Below are 19,343 nucleotides of genomic sequence, written 5' to 3'. Positions count from 1 at the left end.
AGCCCTTTGGAAACCCTGGTGGTGTAGAGTTAAGAGCTACAGCTGCTAACCAAAAGGTCAGCAATTCAAATCCACCAGCACTCCTTGAGAACCCCACGGGGCAGTTCTGCTCTGCTGTAGGGCCACTATAAGTCAGAATCGACTCCGTGTCAATGAGTTTGGTTTGGTTTATAAACCCTTTATTTTCAGGGCCTGGACTTTTCATTTTTATTGTGGCCGATATTAAAGACTGAGGAACACCTTAATTGCTCCCTTCTCTCCATGGTCCTCATCCACTATGGGCAGCATTTCCTACTAGTTCCCAGAGAGTGCTCCCAAGCAGTTTGTTTAATATCTGATGTGGTCTCAGAGTGTTTTAGTATAGAGCCTTAGTCATTCTCTCTCTCCTGCACAGGGTCAGGCCCACACAGTAGGACTCAGAGATAGGAAGCTATGGCTTGCTGGCTTTGCACTCTACTGAAAACCCTCCCCTTGGCTCCCTAGCTCACCCGCAGTTCTCACTTGCCTTTCCTTCCGTGAATCGTGATCTTCACAGGGCTGTTTTACCCCTCCTCATCCTCAGTACCCACAGCATCAAAGACCGTGTACTGACCAGGTCTGTCTTTTATGCTCAAAATGAATCAGAAAATCATGCGTTGTTTGCACAGACAAGTTATTCCTGGTTTATGCCTGCTTTCATCCTAAGCTCATTTAGAAACTAATTGGGATTACCAAAAAAACCCACTGCTGTCAAGTCGATTCCGACTCATAACGACCCTATAGGACAGAGTAGAACTGCCCCGTAGAGTTTCCGAGGAGCGCCTGGTAGATTCAAACTGCCAACCTTTTGGTTAGCAGCAGTAGCACTTAACCACATAGCAGGGTGAAATTAAATGTGATCGTCGAAAATAAAGGGGGAAAGTGGCAGATTTGGCATCACCAAAAAAAAAAAAAAAGCCCTTGCTGCAGCTAAAAAATGATCCTGACCCCACTGCCATCAAGTCGATGCCAACTCATAGTGACCCTAAGGACACTTTTCACTGTTCCATAGGGTTTCCTGCCGATCGACGTGGTGGAGCAAACTCATTTATGATACTTTCTTTTCTTGGAACTAAACATCCTAAAAGCAGTCCAAGTTACAAAACTGAAAAACCCATTGCCGTTGAGTCAGTTCTGACTCTGGCAACTTACGGGACGGATAGAACTGTCCTGAAGGGTTTCCAAAGCCATGAATGTTTAAGGAAGCAGAATGCCACATCTTTGTCCTGCAGAGTGGCTGCTGGGTTCAAACTGCTGGCCTTTTGGTTAGCAGCCAAGGCTCCTTGCATGTGATCCTAAAAAAAAAAAGGAGATAAAAATTCAGGAGGAAAAGGAGGTGAGGCCCCAAGGTTAGGAAGCGCCTCTCCAAGGGAATGTGCAGAGAGAGGCTAGAGTTCTTGGAGGCTGGGTAAGATGCATTATGCAGGCAAGGAGAGCCACTTGCTATGCTGTTTCCTGCTCAGAGCAGCGCCTCCTCGAGGGCCAGTCTCACTCGTGGGAACACCCTGGAGCCTGGAGAAGTAGCCTTAATCAAAAAAGCTCCAGCCGCCACACAGGCACCGCCACAGCCTTCACTGGTGTCCTGGTTGATTGGCAGGCTGGAGGACTGGTGTGAGTGCACCGTGCTGGCTCCAAGAAAAGGGGGCCGCAGCAACCATGGAGGCAAAAGGATGCAGTGGGTAAAGGAACAAGAGAAAAGTACGAGAAGAAAATGGAGACAAAGGGAAGCAAGCATGGTAATGAGGGGTAAAACAGGGAAAAGTGAGGTTATTATGGGAAGAACACGTGTCACCCTGCTTAATCTTTCTAGAGTTTTTTTTTTCCCCCTCTCTTTTGTCCCCCCTAGCAAATATCTTGGTTTTATTCGCCTCTGCTGGCAGAATTCAGCTCAATTTCAACATGAGTTTAAATTCTGAACCCAAAGATCTTTGCCACGTGAAACCCCGTCATATTATGCTGTCTTCACACAACCCCATAAGTAAAATCGTAAGGTCGTGTCGATACCCTTTTGTTTTTCAGGCAATATTGGACGTTGTTGTGAATCTTCAGTTTAGCCTGATAGAAAAATTGTGGCAAACATTCTGGCGCTATTCTCCGTCAACTCCAGCGGACGGCACTACCATGACTGAGTCAAGGTCAGAATCAGTGTGCTTTCCCGATCCATCTTCATGGCTGAGTAGATGTCACAGTGATTAAATTAGAGATATGTATACCAGTTGTGAACCTTACCTTATAACATTAAATGAGTAGACTGATGCTTTGGCCGTCCTAGAAATGAACCACAAACTGCTCTCTTGAGGTTTCAGCGCGTGTATACAGCTCCCGTCTTTATTGATTTGGGGGAGCGTGGTAGAGCTGTTTCATCCTCATGGAATGACTGTCATATCTGCCTTTCATACCGTCAGAGATATGAACGTGCACAGGCCGCTCTGGGGGAGTGTTGTATGTGTATTTATATATATCCAGCCGCATGGCGCCAGCGCAGTGGTGGTATAGTTCTAACCTCAGTAATATTTGATAAACTAAAACTCTTTTTAAAGTCCATTTTCTTTTTTATCCTCATTTGCCATCTATTCATTTGCTACATTTATTCACACCAGCAATCTGAGTGAAATAGAAAGTCGACTTCCGAAAGCAAAGCTGATAACTCTGTGCAAACATGAGTCTATCCTGAAATGGATGTGTAACTGTGACCATGGGATGTACCAGGCTCTGGTGGAGATTCTCATCCCCGACGTGCTTAGACCCATTCCTAGTAAGTTACATGCAGACGAGTGCGGCGCTTTTCTTCTCGTACGTTCCACCCAGGAAGGTTGGGGAAGTGACTTTGCGATCTAGAGGGACTCTCATCTCATTTAGATTTGCTGAAGAGAAAACATGCAGCCCAGAGTATCGCCAATAAAAAAGCAGCCTAGAGTAACACTCTAGAAAAAGGGGGGGGAAATGTTTTCCAATCTTCCCTTTTCTTTTTGATAAGAAAGCCGACCTTTGGATGTGCCAGCCCCGGTAACTCCCAGGCCAGTCAACCATGTCAGTCGGTTCCACCCAGGACAGAGTCCCCTTCCTAAAGCCCCCAAATTATTGAAAAATCTATAATTGTGAGGCCAGCCTCTTCTGTAGTTGCTTTTGATTGGAAATGAATTGATCTTGGTTTCCAGTGAAGTTGAGTTCCCTTAAAGAAGCATTTACTTTGTCACCCACATCATGTTAAGAGACTACAAATGCAGTTTCCATGAGCAGGAATGGTTAACTGGCATTTTGAGAGAAAAATCTATGTAACTACACGAGCATTGTATTCCCCCCACGAAGTGGCTAGGAGTTACACAGATGACTTAGATTACTTTAAAAAGTGATGGAGCTTTTTAACCTACCTTGTAGCAAACACAGCTGTTTTCTGCAAGTGTCGGTATAAATGCTACTGAGGATTCCAGCATCAGAGACAGTTCAAACGATATGACACCTATGTCTTTCTGAACACACTGTACTGACCTTCACGTTTAAAGAAATAGGGTGGAGCTTCCTCTCCTCAGTGGCACTAATAAAGTGAAAGCAATCCCTTAGCTTGTGAAATTGGCAGCCATGTCCTTCGAGTATACTATTCACAGATGGCTAGTGTTAAATTATCCCAGAAACTATTTAGATATTTAGTACAAGACAAGGTGAAGACACACATCCATGTGTATGTTTATACTTTCTTTTTTCTAAATCTAAATGACAACAGTGGACAGTGTGAGTTCTTTCTTACATTCCCCAAAACTGTAAAATATATCTTCAGAACATATTTGCATATCATATCAATCAACACACACATAAATTTGTATAGAAACAGGTAAAATAACAATCCAGCTGCCATTTTCCACTCTATCTGCACTAGGTGTCCTCACTAAAGATTGATTAAAAGTGATGTTGTCATGGAAAATTTCAATGTATCAATTCTCTACTGATTTCTGATCCAGACTTTGATTTTCCTTGTTTTTTTCTCTTGCTCCCCGTGCACTGTGTGATAATCTCTAGAGAAGGTGAAGGAGGCTGCATGGGGTAGCTCATTAGCCTATGACATCTTGCCACCAACGAACAGTGTCTCTCACGAGATATGAGAAAAGATGCCAGTGAGCGCTTGCTTTCTTGAGGCAAATCAGCCACTTCGGTATTCATTAAAGAGTTCTAAACTCTCTGGCTTCTCTTCAGTGTTAGCATCGTTAAGACTGTGACCTGTGAGCTCACCGGTTCCCTCATATAAATTATGTATCAATTTTAGACGATTTAAGTTCCATGATTTTAGGGACCCAAAACACTTGAAATTTGCCTTTTGCAAATTTTTATTTTGCAACCAGTGTATTCTGTCAGGTAGTTTGTCTGTCACTTCATTAGACAGCCCAGCTTCAGGGATTTTTGGACGAGTGTCGTTTTATAGTTTCTCTGAAAGGACACGATGCGTTAATTAATTAATGGGCCATCTTACCAGGGACATTGGTTAACTTTATTCCCATTATACAAGGAGGCTTAATAACATAAAATTGGAAAAACACTTTAGAAGATAGCAGCTATCTTCTGATGATAAGCCTTTTAATGTTAATCTGAGGCAGGTTGAGGCAAGTCAGCTTTGGAACAGAGTTTAAATTCCAGACCATTCGGACAGGTTGTCAGTCAATCTTCACAATTTTCATCTTACATGAATCCCTATAGAAAGAGCAAACTGAATTTTGTTTAAAAAGAATTTATTTTCCTGGCTACTCGTATTTTACGCTACCATTTTCTGTCCAGATGGAATTCCTTTTTTTAGCCCCCCAAAAGTCTGCACATCACACTAATTTAAAGTCAGATTGAAGCTACTATATTCAAAAATATACTTATCCGAAAATTTTAGAAAATGTGAAGTGTAAAGAATTGTATAAGACTCAACTGGTAACACTTGAATATATAATGACGAGTGTAATTAAAGGTGGCCCAAAATGACATTCAGTACAAAAAAGTAAAAAATATTTAATATAAAAATCTATCTTTTTATTTTATTATCTCCTTAGTATCAAATTTATTGGGATAGAATAAGACCCAGGTGTTAAGTATTTTTGAGTCACATGTATTGGTTCTTAAGTTTTTTCAGATTAAATAATTATTATTTATGAATTACTGGAAAATGTGGATAGCCAAATTGGATCTTGAACCAAATTTTACTGCATTTCAAAAAGGGTTGTTAATTTTTTTTTTCACTCTTTTTCATTTCCATCCATGCCTGCCCTCCATGGTTCTAATACATAATACACAGAAAAAGTATTTTTCTTTCTTTTTTCTTTTTTTTGGCTAACGTGGGAAGCTTTGGAAATTTCAAAAGAAGTTTCTTTCTCAAGAAATTTCCAATAGACGATTCTTGTTGCTAAGAGTTTGCACTTGAGTGTTTTTCCTAGTGAAAATTCAGGCCATTTAATCTCTCCTCTCATTTGACCAGTTAAATCTTTTAAAAAAGAAAAGATAAGAACATTTTTTTAAATTATTAGACTAGTAAAATTGATTTATTTTGCAAATAAGTTGAATAAGCTAAATTATTTCCAGCCCAGCTCTAACAAAAGTAATAGTTGGAAAAGCATGCCAGACTCATTTGAACACAGAAAGAAAAACCAGGGAACTTAATTCTGTCATTAACAATATCCTCAGTTACCTTGGGCAATAGTGTAACTTCTCTGTTTATTTTACGGTTGACTACAGATTTTAATACTACCCAAACCAAAACAACAAACCCACTGCCATCCAGTCGATTCCGACTCAGAGCAACCCTATAGGAGGGAGTAGAACTGCCCCACAGGGTTTCCAAGACTGCAAATCTTTACAGAAGCAGGCTGCCACATCTTTCTCCCGTGAAGTGGCTGGTGGGTTCGAACCCCCTACCTTTTTGGTTCACAGCCAAGAGCTTTAACCACTGCACCACCAGGGCTGCTAATACTGCCTGCATAGGTTAGTTTTATGCTATGAGTGCTTCAAACACTTAGTTATTAAATACCCCAAACTGCTGCCTACACTGTGGAGCCACAGCACAGATGAGGTAAAGTCATTGGTTGAAGTACTTGTTGAGCTAGAGAGGAGTTTTTACTACGATAAGGTAGCCTCAGCAAGCAGGTCCCTTCCTCTAATAGTCACAGTCACCCCGATAACTGAAGGTGTTTCTCATCATCTTGTGACCGCCATAAAAATCTCTCGTGGACCTTACCCCTATTTCAGGTTTTAGCAGATGTGTGAAGACTATGGAATGGATTGTTTTAAGAATATTATTCTCTGTTAGGAATATTTTAAGACTCGTGTTCGGTGCAATAGCAATTTTATCAGACTGATCTTTTATCCACACCTGCCAAATGAAATGGAGAATAGTTATCCAGAATTTTCAGGTCAGGCTACTTTTGTTTTTACCTTGCATTTCAACAAGAGTGCGAGAGATTTTGGACTTTTTTGGTGGATAACTACTCCAGTTCATATGCTCTACTGTAAATAGAGAGATGCAAAGAGAAAGCTTTGCATTACTTTTCGGTTTAAATAAAGGAAATAGGTTAGAAGCTTGAAACAATCAAGATGAAGACTTTTCAGAGAAAATAGTCTGTAAGCATAAAACAGTTCATGAGTGTTTTATCTAAGATAGATAATTATATCGACAATCTATAAGTATATTCACAACTGGTATATGTTGCTACAATGTTTTCATTTCCCAACAATGTGAAATAAGGATCTGGAAATACAATAGCTTCAAAAACAAAAAACCCAAAATATAATTCTCGTATGCCTTCAAAATTAGGAGTGATGTTAAATCAAGTCTCATCAATCAGGACCATGGAAGTTCTGTGCTACTTCTGATGTTGTGTGTTCCTTTATTCTAGCATAAAGATTGATGTTCTTTGGTATCTTTTTCATTCTGCTTTTATTCTTTAACATTTAGGTGCCTTGACCCAAGCCATTCGAAATTTTGCAAAAAGCCTTGAAGGTTGGCTTTCCAATGCCATGAACAATATTCCACAGAGAATGATACAAACCAAGGTACCGTTTTATGCCTTTGCTTTTTCTCTTGTGTTTAGCAGATTGTTCTAAATTGTGAACTTTATCTCTTCGCCATGAAGTGTTGACATTATAATATATAGAACCTTTTAGAATTGATTTTATATATACGTATTTGTTGTGGTTGTTAATACCCTTGCAAAGATAATTTGCGTTAGAGGTGTTCGACAATGCTCTTTTCAGGCAGATTAGAGAAGCTGTTTCAGCGTGGTATATAAACAGGACTTTTTCTAAAATAAGTATTTCAGATTGCCAAGAATAGCCTAGAATGTTCGAATAGTTATCATTGGAAGAGTTTTAGATATTTTTGAGCCCCCTGCTCTATCTTCGCATTCTGAAAAGGTCATGTACTTTAAAATTCTTTCGCTTTTCAAGGTGGTTTGTATTTTTTAACAGGAGAATGCTTTTGTGAGTCAAGTCATCCTTTCTTAAGGTGAACAATCATCTCATCATTGATTGGTATATATCAGGAATGCAAGTTACTTAGTGAGAAAAATTCTAGTCTTCACTTCGTCTCCTACTAGCCATGTTTCTTTAGATGAATCTGTGAACATATTCTCATGGCAAGATTGGGCTCGTTCTGTCTGAATTTTGGTGCCCAAAATCACATTTGTGGCTTTTTGTCAGTGATTCTGTCCACTGTCAGATTCCAGCAGTGTACTTTGGTTTTCAATCTGGTGGCAAATTGGTAGATGGAAGCTCTCGTCACTGACAAGTATCTATGGGAACACAAGCAGCTCCCACTTCTTCCTGCTTTGGGCTCAAAGTTTGCAGTAAAACTTGCTATCTCTAGAGTGTAAGAACAGAGCATTTCATTGATATGCCCACCTTAGACTGTTGCTCTACAGCTGTGCTGGTCAGTATGGTTCACCGGGAACATAAACCCACCCACTGCCATTGAGTCACATGGCTATTTAAATTTGAACTTAAAATTAAAACTTAAATTTTAATTCCTCAGTCTTACTAGCTACATTTCAAGTACTCAGTATCCTCATGTGGCTAGTGGCTACCACAGCAGGCAGCACAGAGGCAGAGCACTTCCGTCATCACAGAAAGTTCTATCTGGAAGCATGGTTCTAGGGTGCCACGTTGATGTGGGCACACGAAGGAGATGCTATCTGATTATGACAGAGGAAGTCTTTCCAGCTTATGCCCATCAGCTGTATAACAGTACTTCTCATGGCTGAAAGCACTTCTCTGTCCAGTTAGTTCAAAGCGCGATCCAGCGGCAGCCTTGGTCATCTTACTGATCTCCAGAGTTGTTCCTGAGATGATTTACCTTGCTGGAGGGTACCCTCTGCTCTTCCTCTCTCCCTCATATGCAGCCTTTTATCAGTTGAGTGCTAAACCGGTGAAGACAACCTGCCCTGACAGAGGAAGCAGCATAACTAGGTTAAAACTGTGGCCCTTGGAATCAGAGTACCAGGGTTCAAGTCCCACCACTGCCAAGTAGTTTTTGTGTAATCTTGAACAAGTTACTTCGCTCTTTAAATCACAATATGTGTCTAGAAGGATTGTTGATAGACTTGAACAAGCTGATATATGTAAGGCATTTTGACACGTAGTATGTGCTTAATTAATATAAACCACAAAGTGGAAAAATGTACAGGACACTTCTTCAACCAGGGTGTGTGAGCTTTTCCCCACCTTCCACATGGTCCTAAAACGTCTCACCATCAAGATAGAGTATTCTGTGTCTCACAGACCCCCTCTGCTACTCAGCCATCTGGTGAGCCAATCACCTGCTTCATTTTTATTTTTGTTATTGAGGATATACAGCAGAATGTACACCAGTTCAACAGTTCCTGCGTGTACAAGTCAGTGACGTTGAGGACATTCTTCGAGTTGTGCAACCATGCTCAGCCTCCCTTTTTGGAGTTATTCCTCCCCTATTAACATAAACTCACTGTCCTCTAAGTTTCCTATCTAATCTTTCGAGTTGCTGTGGTCAATTTGATCCCATATAGATCGTTCTTAAAAGAGCACAAAGCTCAAGGCAGACATTCTTTTCTAGTTAAGTTTAAATATTGTTTGGTTCAAACACTTGCTTCTTAAATACTTGTATCAACTAAATGCAGTACCACCCATTGTTGTGAATATGTTAAAATGCTCATTAGCTCTACTGTGCATGTAGCAAGTTTCAATGAGATCAGAAGATTTAGATATCTACCTAGGCTTCTTTGTCCTTCTCCATTATCTACCATCTTTCAACGTAACCTGGTTCATTCAAGGTCCCATCAGGAAACAAATGGTACATTCAAAATGGGATTGCTGAGAGAGTCTAAGAAGGGTCTATTTTCCAAGCTGTGAACAGAGTTAACACCAAGGTGGGATGGCAAAGCACCCCAGGACTAGTAGTAACGGCAAGTCCTAAGCATCCAACTGTAGGAGACCTACTTCTACCTAGATCTGTGGCCTGAGGCAGAGAGGCAGGTGCTGCCAAAACCAGGATGGAGCAGAGGTCCTGGAGGAGTGAATGCTCTGACCACTGTCTCTTCTCATCCTCCAGTCTCCTCCTAGGGCCTTTGATTGGCCAAACCCAACTGACAGACGGTGGGCAAGGGAGGTGGTTAATGCTGAAGGTCAAGTCAGCCTTCCTGGGCACAGACCCGGGAGGAGAAGGATGGGAAGTAAGTAGATCTTGAGGGGCCAGTGGAGACTTCCTAGATTGCCCTTTTGCAGAAATTCAAATTCAAAAAGGCTTTTCAAGTTGCTTGTCTCTCGTAAGTTTATTAGTATACCTTTGCTAATAAAGGCTGTGAACTCTCTTGTTTCCCCTCAAAATTACCTGTTCCTATAAAGTAAAGGTAGTAAGAGTGAGTCTGAATGGCAGTGCTCTGCCAAGTCAATTTTTTATCCAATTAAAAAAATAGAAACTGTGTAGTTAGTCTTTCCAAGTAAAAAGAAAGTTTATTCGTCCAGTTTTTAGTTGACTGTCATACAAAGTAAAAAGGAATGAAAACCAACATTTTTCCTGCTTCCTTAGGGAAAGTCGTTTCTGGCTTTGGATGGGTGGTTCCTTGCAAGACTGGTTCCATTAATGCTGCTCAGATGTTGAAGAGTGTGGGTGTTTGTTTTAGTCCTGACCTCAACCTACTCAAAAGGAAAACAGTACTTGGTTTAGAGATTTAAATGCTATAATTTACATGTACACTCTCTCACCAAATGAATTTGAAGTACGTGTCAGAGGGAAGCATTTAAAACTTGGCAAGGGAAAATAAGATCAGAAGGTTGCAGAAGCCTCCTTCCCTGGAGGGAAAAGCACCACAGTGTAACTGGGCTTCTTCGCAGGTTGCTGCTGTAAGTGCCTTTGCCCAGACTCTGCGAAGATACACGTCGCTCAATCACCTGGCCCAGGCGGCCCGCGCAGTGCTCCAGAACACGTCTCAAATCAACCAGATGCTAAATGACCTCAACCGTGTCGACTTTGCCAACGTCCAGGTAACCCGCTCCCTTCGGACCGCGTCCTTTCAGGAACGGGCTGTCTTGGCTTCTTAGTGCTGCCGTAACGGGAATACCGCAGCTGGGCGGCCTCCGTGAACAGAAATTTGTTTTCTCATGATTCAGGAGGCTAGACGTCCAAGTTCAGGAGGCTAGACGTCCAAGTTCAGGGCTCCAGGTCTAGGGGAAGGCTTCTCTGTCTCTTGGCTCTGGGGTGAAGTCCTTGTCTCTTTCCAACTTCTGTGCAGTGGCATCTATCTCAGCCCATCTATGCTTCACTGCTTCTCTTTATTCTGAAAAGTGACTGGCTGAAGACACACCCAATACCGACACAGCCTCGTTAACATGACAACGAAAAACTGTGTTTCCAAATGGGGTCACATCCACAGGTATAGGGGTGAGGATTCCAAAGCATAGTTTACGACGGGGGCAAGGCACAACTCAGCCTGTAACAGGTACCCAATTTGTTCTCGAATTTCTTTTCCAAGTTTCGTATCTGTATACAGCCGGGACCTATACTCACAGTGTCCTGAAAAAGAGGAGCTGAACTCAGACATGACTTTAACATATACCTGTTTTGTTTTGTAGTGGTTAAGAGTTCAGCTGCTAACCAACAATCGGCAGTTCAAATCCACCAGCCGCTCCTTGGAAACCCTATGGGGCAGTTCTAGTCTGTCCTGTAGGGTCACTGTGAGTGGGAATCGACTCAACGGCAACCGGTTTTCGTTTTTTGGTTTTTGGTTTTGTGTTTAAAATCTGCCGAGATTCATAGTTCTGATAGCAACATAATAGATCACCAGGATTTGAAGTACAGTTAAAGGAGTAATGAACTCAGTCATTGAATTTAGACAAGAGATGAAACGCTTCCCTCTGCTAGCTGTGGACTCTTGTGCAAGTTATTTCACTGCACTGGGCTTCACTCTCCCCGTCTTGGGACGCCCATCTTAGGTTATTGCTTGTGTATTTAGTGGTGTGTGAAGGCCTTTGCAATAAATGGTAGCAATTTCCATTAGTAGTGCATCACCGTGAATGAACTAAGAAAAACTCTGTTTCAGAGTTTAAGTGCCTAAGAAACATTTGTTCATTTGATAAAAATTAGGTACAATATGTTTGGCTGTTTTGATGCATGCCACAACCTGGATGAAGCCTAAAAACATTATGCTAAGTGAAAGAAGCCGGCTACAAAGGACCACATATTGTATGAGTTCATTTGTATGAAATGTCCAGAACAGGTGGGGTAATGAAGATGTTCTAAAATTGATCGTAGTGATGGCTGCACAGCTCTGTGAATATACTAGAATGGGTAAACTGTATGGTATGTGAATTATATCTCAACATAGTTGTTATTAAAGAAAAGACATAACATCGTGTTACAATAAATTATTTATTAATTACTCCAGCTCCCAGAAATTTAAATTTCCAGTTCTGGTCTAGTTTTATAATCTAAAATATACCAAAAAGTAATATTCAGGGCTTGATCCATTTTAGGGTACAGTAAATTGTGTTGCTAGGTCCTGTCAAGTTGGGTCCGACTCATAGCAACCCTGTGTACAACAGAACGAAACACTGCTTGGTCCTGCACCATCCTCACAATCATTGCTGTGTTTGAGCCCAATTGTTGCAGCCACTGTGTCAGTCCATCTCATTGAGGGTAAATTAATAAATTAGTGAATATCATTGTGACCTTCACAGATTGCACTCAAACTTGTGATGTGTATAAAGCTTTCTATCTATCTGTAACCACACATACATGCATACATACAAATATAGCTTTTACAAGAACAAACTGTCTCAGCTTTACAAAACCATTGACTTTACATTTTCCAAAGGAATTTGCATCAGCTGATTTTAGTTGAGAATATTAAACGTTCATATTGCCTTATACTCTATTCTGTAATGTTTGTATCAAATCTTCATCTTAAAGGTAGGTTTAAAAGTACCTTAAGAAATGTTAAATTATCAAGGCAGCTTCAAATTTCAAAAAGTAATTTAAGCTCAGTACCAGAAGATAATTTTAAGAATGCTTTCTGATAGTATCAGAGAAAGGTTTGAAAGGTTCTGTTAACATTATCTTCATATATGTCCAAATGTCCGTAATCCTGTGATGGGCTTGCACACGCGAGGTCTTCTCGGTTATAGACACCAACCTCTAGGGCGTCTTTACGTATAATGGTCACCGTGTGTCTGCTCTGCTGTATCCTCTGCCCTCTGCCCTGGGTGGTGTGAACAGTTAAGCACCCAGCCGCTGACCTAAACTTTGGAGGTTCAAGTCTACCCGGAAGTGCCTTGGAAGAAAGACCTGCTGGTCTGCTTCCCCAAAAGCAGGCGCTGAAAACCCGATGGAGCGCAGCTCTGTCTGACGCACGTGGAGTTGCCATGAGTCAGTATGGACTTGGTGGCAGCTAGTTTCCTCTCAGTGATCCACCACCATGACCATTATCAGGGCTGGAAACTGTCTGGTTACTAAATATTTCTCCTCCAGAAACTCATCTTCCCTGAGAGGGTCCTGAGCACAGTGCTGGCCCTTTACGTCCTCTACATTTTTCTTCTCACCACTCTGCTCATTTTAATGAGTAATCTCTTGAGGTTGCACATTTCATCTTTCAAGTACTCTTTCTTTCCCTGTTTGTTCCAAACTTTGTTCGGCTTTCTCAGAGTCCTCTGCCTCTCATTCCGTCTTCATCACCCTTTCCTGTTCTTCATTTGGCACTTACCGCTGCAGCTGCCGGGTTAGCCTCAGTCGGACTTCCCAGTATGCAGGTGATATGCTTGTAATGAGGAAACTTTAATGTAAAAAAATGGAGTTACATGTAAGTGTCAATATTTTTATATGCTCTGAAGAGTGTGGAGGTACCAAAAAGGTCTTTTCAGGATATTCATCAATTTCCTTTCACCATTTCATTCTCCTTTCATTAAATCTTCTTTTCCTCATGCCACCAACATTCAAGATAGGTTTTCTATTGTAGTATAATTGGCTTTCTGTTTTACTTCATTGGTAGCATTATAATGGTATCATTTTCTGATTTTTTTTTTTTTCTTTCTTGTAAATGGATAGTTTTTCTTTGACACTACGGGCAAAATAAATATGTTCGGATGGACTGACCTGACATCCTAATTATCGCATGTACTTGCGTTTCTGTTTTTAGAAGTCATTCTGATTTCAAAGCCCCTGACTCCTTACCATTTTGAATATAAATTTGAAAAGCCTAAATAATATGCCATTAGGTTTTAAGTTATCATTTTCTCTTAGCAAAAACTACCTACCACGTAGACACTGAGTTTGAATTTATGGTAAGAAATGAAATTAGATTCTTCTAAGACACCAGTAAGTTCTTCATCTCACTTATCAATACACAAAACAGAATCTAAAAGAAAAAACCACCTCTCTTTTCTTTGATGCTTGCAGTTCTTCCCTGGGTACTCTCATGAACTCTTGATCAGATATAAAATTCCAGAAGTCATTTGACAGTATGTATTAGAAGATCTTAATTATTTCTTTTTTATAAACCTATCGTACAGGAGTGGAAAAGTAAGCAAAGACATAGATACAGGGTTCTTACTCCTGGCATTGATAATAGTGAACTGGAGCAGCGGTAAATATCTGATTATATGGGATTGGGCATATAAATAATGGTATATTCATTCAGTGGAACAAATTCAATCATTTAACAGTATAGATCTACATTTGCCCCCAAAGAAAGATGATTACCATGTATTGGCAAGTGAAATGAAGCAGAATGGCTAGTCATATGTAAACTATGACCCCCTCTGGTTTTAAATACCCACATCTACATAAGCATTTATTGCTTGTGAAAAGTTGGAAGCTCATTGTACTCGTCTCTTGGTGTTGGCATTTTAGGTATTCTTGATATTTTTTCCCCCTTTTTGCTGATTTCTGTTTTCAGTTTTTTCTATGATCATATTTTCATGTACTTAAAATGTTTAAAAGTGCTGTTTAGGAGGTAAAACCTGAAAGACTTGATGATTAATTAGATGAAAGAAAGAGAAGATGCTAGATGGTGTCATGGACGGAGAATATTAGGGACAAAAACAGGAGGCTTCTGCAGGGAAATGAAGTGATTTGAATGGGGCATTTTCCACCTGAAGTGCCTGCAGGTTGAAAGGTCCCTTGAACAGGGAAGATCCATAGACAAGAAGAGAAGCTGGAACTGGGGGGAGGGGGAGGGTATGGAAAAATGGAAATTCAGGATTTATTCCTTGTGTGGATGGAAGCTAAAATTGTCAATTTGGACAAACTTGTCCTCTGAGAACATATAGGATGAAAGCTAGCAACGCTCTTCAGAAAAATACACACCATATTTACAGCATTTTATATAGAGAATTAGAATCTTCATAGACACCCACTCACAATTTTTTTCAAAGTTGCCCATCTTCGAAAACTCTCTGGACACAGTGAGCCTCAACTTAAAAATTCTCGTTAAATTTTATTTCTCTAAATTTCAGCTTAGGGAATCTAAAGCCTCCAGAGATTAAAACCTTGCTTAAGATCAGTTTGGTTGATTCGGGACCTGGATTAAAATCTATGTCTTTTGACTCTCAGTCAGGTACTAAAACCAGTTATTAACATCTTGACCTTGAGAGAACAGTTTTTGTTTTTGATCTTAAAATGCAACATAATACTGGAAACACCATAAAGCTTATGGCAACCGCTGAAAAGTGGTCTTAAAGTTTCCCGTTTTCGTTGCTGTTACCAAGCACGAAACCTCCCAACCAGAACCAGAAGGAAAATTGCAGTAATTGAACTTCTTGGCAGGTAGCACGCCTACATTTTCTCAGATATGTTTTGGTTGTTGCTGGTGGTGGTGGTTTTCAGTTCTGTGAAGGAATTTGCATTCATTGCCTTGCTGTGATCGCCCTTGAGATTTCCACTCCCAACCCATAAAACCCATACAGCGTATGCTTGAACCACGTGTTTGTTTCCATTTTAATCTTCAGGGACCACTTCTGGCCAGTTGAGTCTATTTATCCATTCTGACTTACCCTAAATCCTCTCAAATGAATTGGCTTTAACGTTTTATCCAAATGGGGAGAAAAGAGAGAACTTTTAAAGGCGGCATGAAAAATGAAATAACTAGGATGAAAGAAGACTGCACACTGTAGGTTCAGGCTTCAGTTTTTCTTAAGTAATATGCTTTAGTCTTTCGCACACACTAGCTGTACCCGAGTGAGCAAGGAGAAATATTAAACCCCTGAAGTTAATACAGGAAGCAGTGGTAGAATCGCAGTGCACCTCCAGCACGGGCACCACCCGCCTGTCAGTAGAGGCTTGCGTGTTGCTGTGGTGCTGAGCAGGTTTCAGGGGAGCTTCTAGACCGAGACGGTCTAGGACGAAATGCTTGGAGAGCTCCTTCAAAAATCAGCCAGTGAAAACTCTGTGGTGCACAATAGTTCAATCCCCGTGTGTGTGAGGTCGCCATGAATCAGGCGCCGACTCGACAGCCAACAACAACAAAATTCAGAAAGGTGGTGGTCATTTTCTCGACAGCTGACAGATAGTTGGTCATGTCTTTGATTCCCTTCAGTGTCTGAAGCTCTCAGTATCATTCTCCATCCGTGCACATGGTTTGCGTGCTGCCATTCAATGGGAAGGCGCCGCGTTGAACTTTTCCTTTCCTCTCTGCGTACTTTCCCAGGAGCAGGCTTCCTGGGTGTGCCAGTGTGATGACAACATGGTCCAGAGACTAGAAACAGACTTCAAAATGACCCTTCAGCAGCAGAGCACCCTGGAGCAGTGGGCTGCCTGGCTGGACAACGTGATGATGCAAGCCCTGAAACCCTACGAGGGCAGACCCAGTTTCCCCAAAGCCGCCAGGCAATTTCTGCTAAAATGGTCTTTCTACAGGTATCACATTTATTTCTCCTCAGCTTTGTTTTTCACATTCTTGCAGATCTGTGTGTATATGTACATGCTCCTCGGACAAAAGAAGAGTGAAGACTTTGCGTTTGCGGAACCTCCCTGCTGTGATTGTCTTCAACCCAGCTCTCCTGGAGTCATACCGGGAGTTCACGGAAATCAGTTTTCTGCTAGGAAAAAATCAAAAAGCTTCTTGCTTAAAGCCCTGGAGGTCCTTAGATGGGAATACTGGTGTCTAGGGTTCTGCTCTAGATAATGTGCTCAGTAAGGGTCGGAAAGGGCTGCAGTCCTCCCTCTTCCAAACAGACCTTTTTTAAGCTTCTTTCTTTAGGCCTAGCCCCACCCTTGTTTCTGCTCTCTGACTCACTGATTCTCCAGGTGTGGCCACTGGACTAGAGACATCACACCCCTCACTTGGAAACCTGTTAGAATGCACATTGTGAGGCCCCTTCCCCAAATCTACCTGAAACAGAAACCGAGGCTAGAGCCCAGTGGTCTAAAGTTTAACCCAGCCTCCAGGTGTGCTGAGCTGTGCTCAGACCCGTCTAGTTAGTTTCCTCATTTTAACAATTATGACTCTTTTCAAAACTGGCTGCACATCAGAATTAACATTAAAAAAAATTCCTAGGTGCCTCCCCAGACCAACTGAACCAAAATCTTGGTGGTCAAGGAGTGGAGATGAGAAATGGGGGCAATTGGGAATTTCTTTCAAAAAATTCTTCTGGTAATTTGAATGCACACCCAATCTAAGGACCAGTAACCTAGAAGACATTGAGTAACATAGCTTATGAGTTAACGTCAATCACTTTTTTGACATGGATGTTTTTGTAGACATGGAAGCACCTCAGAAGAGAAAGGCTTTCTGATTACATGATACTAGGATATCAAATGTTGAGATGAGCTGGTGACTGTAGCTTTGCCACAGGGGCTAAAAACAGAGCCCATGTAAATTGGAATTTATACCATATATTTGTAGGATGGAATTGACAAATGGAGCTCCAATTTCATAAGTTAAATAAGTTGTATTTTTTTTGTGCTTTAAGTGAAAGTTTGCAATTCAAGTCAGTGTCTCATTACAAAAACTTATACACACATTATTATGTGACCTCAGCTGCTCTTCCTACAATGTGACAGCATACTCCTTCTCTCTACCCTGTGTTCCCCGTGTCCATTCAACCAGCTCCTGTCCCCCTCTGCCTTCTCATCTCACCTCCAGACAGGAGTTGCCCACATAGTCTCATGTATCTACTTGAGCCAAGAAGCTCAATCCTCACCAGTATCATTTTCTGTCTATAGTCCAGTCCAATCCCTGTCTGAAGAGTTAGCATCAGAAATGGTTCCAGTCTTGGGCTAACAGAGGGCCCAACGGCCATGACCTCTGGGTTCCCTCCAGTCTCAGTCAGACCATTAAGTCTAGACTTTTTACAAGAATTTGAGGACTGCATCCCACTCTTCTCCTGCTCCATCAGGGATTCTCCATTGTGTTCCCTGTCAGGGCAGTAATCGGTGGTAGCCAGGCACCATCTGGTTCTTCTGGTGTCAGGTTGACGGAGTCTCTGATCTGTGTGCCCCTTTCTGTCTCTTGGGCTCATATTTACCTTGTGTCTTTGGTGTTCTTCATTCTCTTCTGCTCTGGGTGGGTTGAGACCAATTGATGCATCTTAGATGGCCGCTTGCTAGCGTTTAAGACCCCAGACGCCAGTCACTAAAGTGGGATAAAGTGAGATGAAGAACGTTTTCTTAATACATTTTGTTATGCCAATTGACCTAGATGTCATGAGTTGTGTTTTTAATACTGGCATTTTTCTTCTTCTAAGGAGCCCTGGTAATGCAACAGGTAAGCACTCGGCTGCTAACCTAAAGGTTGGCAGTTGCAACCCACCCAGCAACTCTGCAGGAGAAAGACCTGGTGATCTGCTCATGTAAAGATTACAGGCTGGGAGACCCTGTGGGGCAGTTCTGCTCTGTCACATGGAGTCACCGTGAGTCAGAATTGACTCAAGGGCACCTAACAACAGTTGTTCTTCTGGTGGAGGTGGATTTTTTTTGCTTCTTTAGATAAAGGTTGATCTCATTGCTATGACCTAAAAGCCACATCTACTTTGAGGTATAGGCAGTGCCTCATCAGATCCTATGAAACCATGTGTGTATCAGAAAGTAGTGGCCATAAGCCATGCCACTGACTGTGGCTGTGGGCACACCATTGTCATCCTCAGTTTGGACATCAGTGGTGATGCCAAAGCAAGTTGTGAGAAGAGAAGATATAGGAATAAGTAACAGTGTAGGAACTAGCAGCCACTGTGCTCCCAGGAAGCCCAGACTACAGGATGTCCATGTTGTTCTGGCTACCTTTATAAAGATGGTACCAGAGATCTGTAAGTTATGATGGTAGTGACGTGGTTCTTATTATAAGTGGGAATGTCTTTCTTTCTCAACTGATTTGATCTAATCTTTTTTTCTCAATCTACAGTAGAGGTGTAGACCCATAGTGTACCTTTAATTATGAGTAAAATTGTCCCTTCCTCATGGAAATAGCATCTCGTATCTAGGCCAGGGTCAAATGCAGTGGAAGAAAACCTGCCAAAGCTTGTCGTTGATGTTTTGCTTTGTGTTTTGTAGTGGAAGTGCTCCAGAGCGCTTTCTCTCCTGTATTTAGTACCTTTCGTCCGCGTGATTTGAGACGTACCTTCTTAAGGTGTTGTCTGACTCTGTGACCCACTGACGCGCTGCAGTGAAGCCTGGGCTAGCTTTGGATCTGGGTGTTAATGAGAAGGGTGCTGGTAACAAATGGAAGTTTCTCTAGATCTGTGGGGAAAACAGCGTCAGAGCATTCGCAACATAGCTGCCCCAGCAGTCACAGTAATAGCAAAATTCAAAATTTTAATTTGGCAACGTTTAAGAACATTGCAGGTACTTACTCTCTCATTTGCTTGGGAATTGACTTTTATTCATCCATTTTCCCCATGAAAATAAT

The 19,343-nt window shown here is 41.5% G+C and overlaps 1 protein-coding gene across 16 annotated transcripts in view; it reads left to right on the top strand.

Moving 5' to 3' along the window:
• RFX3 (regulatory factor X3) overlaps window positions 1–19,343 on the top strand; it is a 320,548-nt gene that overhangs the window by 254,224 nt on the left and 46,981 nt on the right. For 14 of the 16 annotated variants that reach the window (XR_010322875.1, XM_064290581.1, XM_064290578.1 and 11 more), the window contains 5 exons: window positions 2,038–2,153; window positions 2,619–2,773; window positions 6,938–7,035; window positions 10,345–10,494; window positions 16,149–16,357. Coding sequence is in view for 15 of the 16 variants with exons in the window: in XM_064290581.1 (XP_064146651.1) it covers window positions 2,038–2,153; window positions 2,619–2,773; window positions 6,938–7,035; window positions 10,345–10,494; window positions 16,149–16,357 (728 nt within the window). In the remaining variant the exon portion in view is untranslated. Of the gene's footprint in view, window positions 1–2,037; window positions 2,154–2,618; window positions 2,774–6,937; window positions 7,036–10,344; window positions 10,495–16,148; window positions 16,358–16,403; window positions 19,340–19,343 lie in introns of those variants that run through there. The other 2 variants (XM_023539435.2, XM_023539434.2) reach the window with 2 other exon arrangements.

This window comes from Loxodonta africana, chromosome 9 (assembly GCF_030014295.1).
Source record: "Loxodonta africana isolate mLoxAfr1 chromosome 9, mLoxAfr1.hap2, whole genome shotgun sequence".
Lineage (NCBI taxonomy): Eukaryota > Metazoa > Chordata > Mammalia > Proboscidea > Elephantidae > Loxodonta > Loxodonta africana.
The sequence above is the reverse complement of the archived record's forward strand: the minus strand, read 5'-3'. Positions and strand labels throughout refer to the sequence as shown.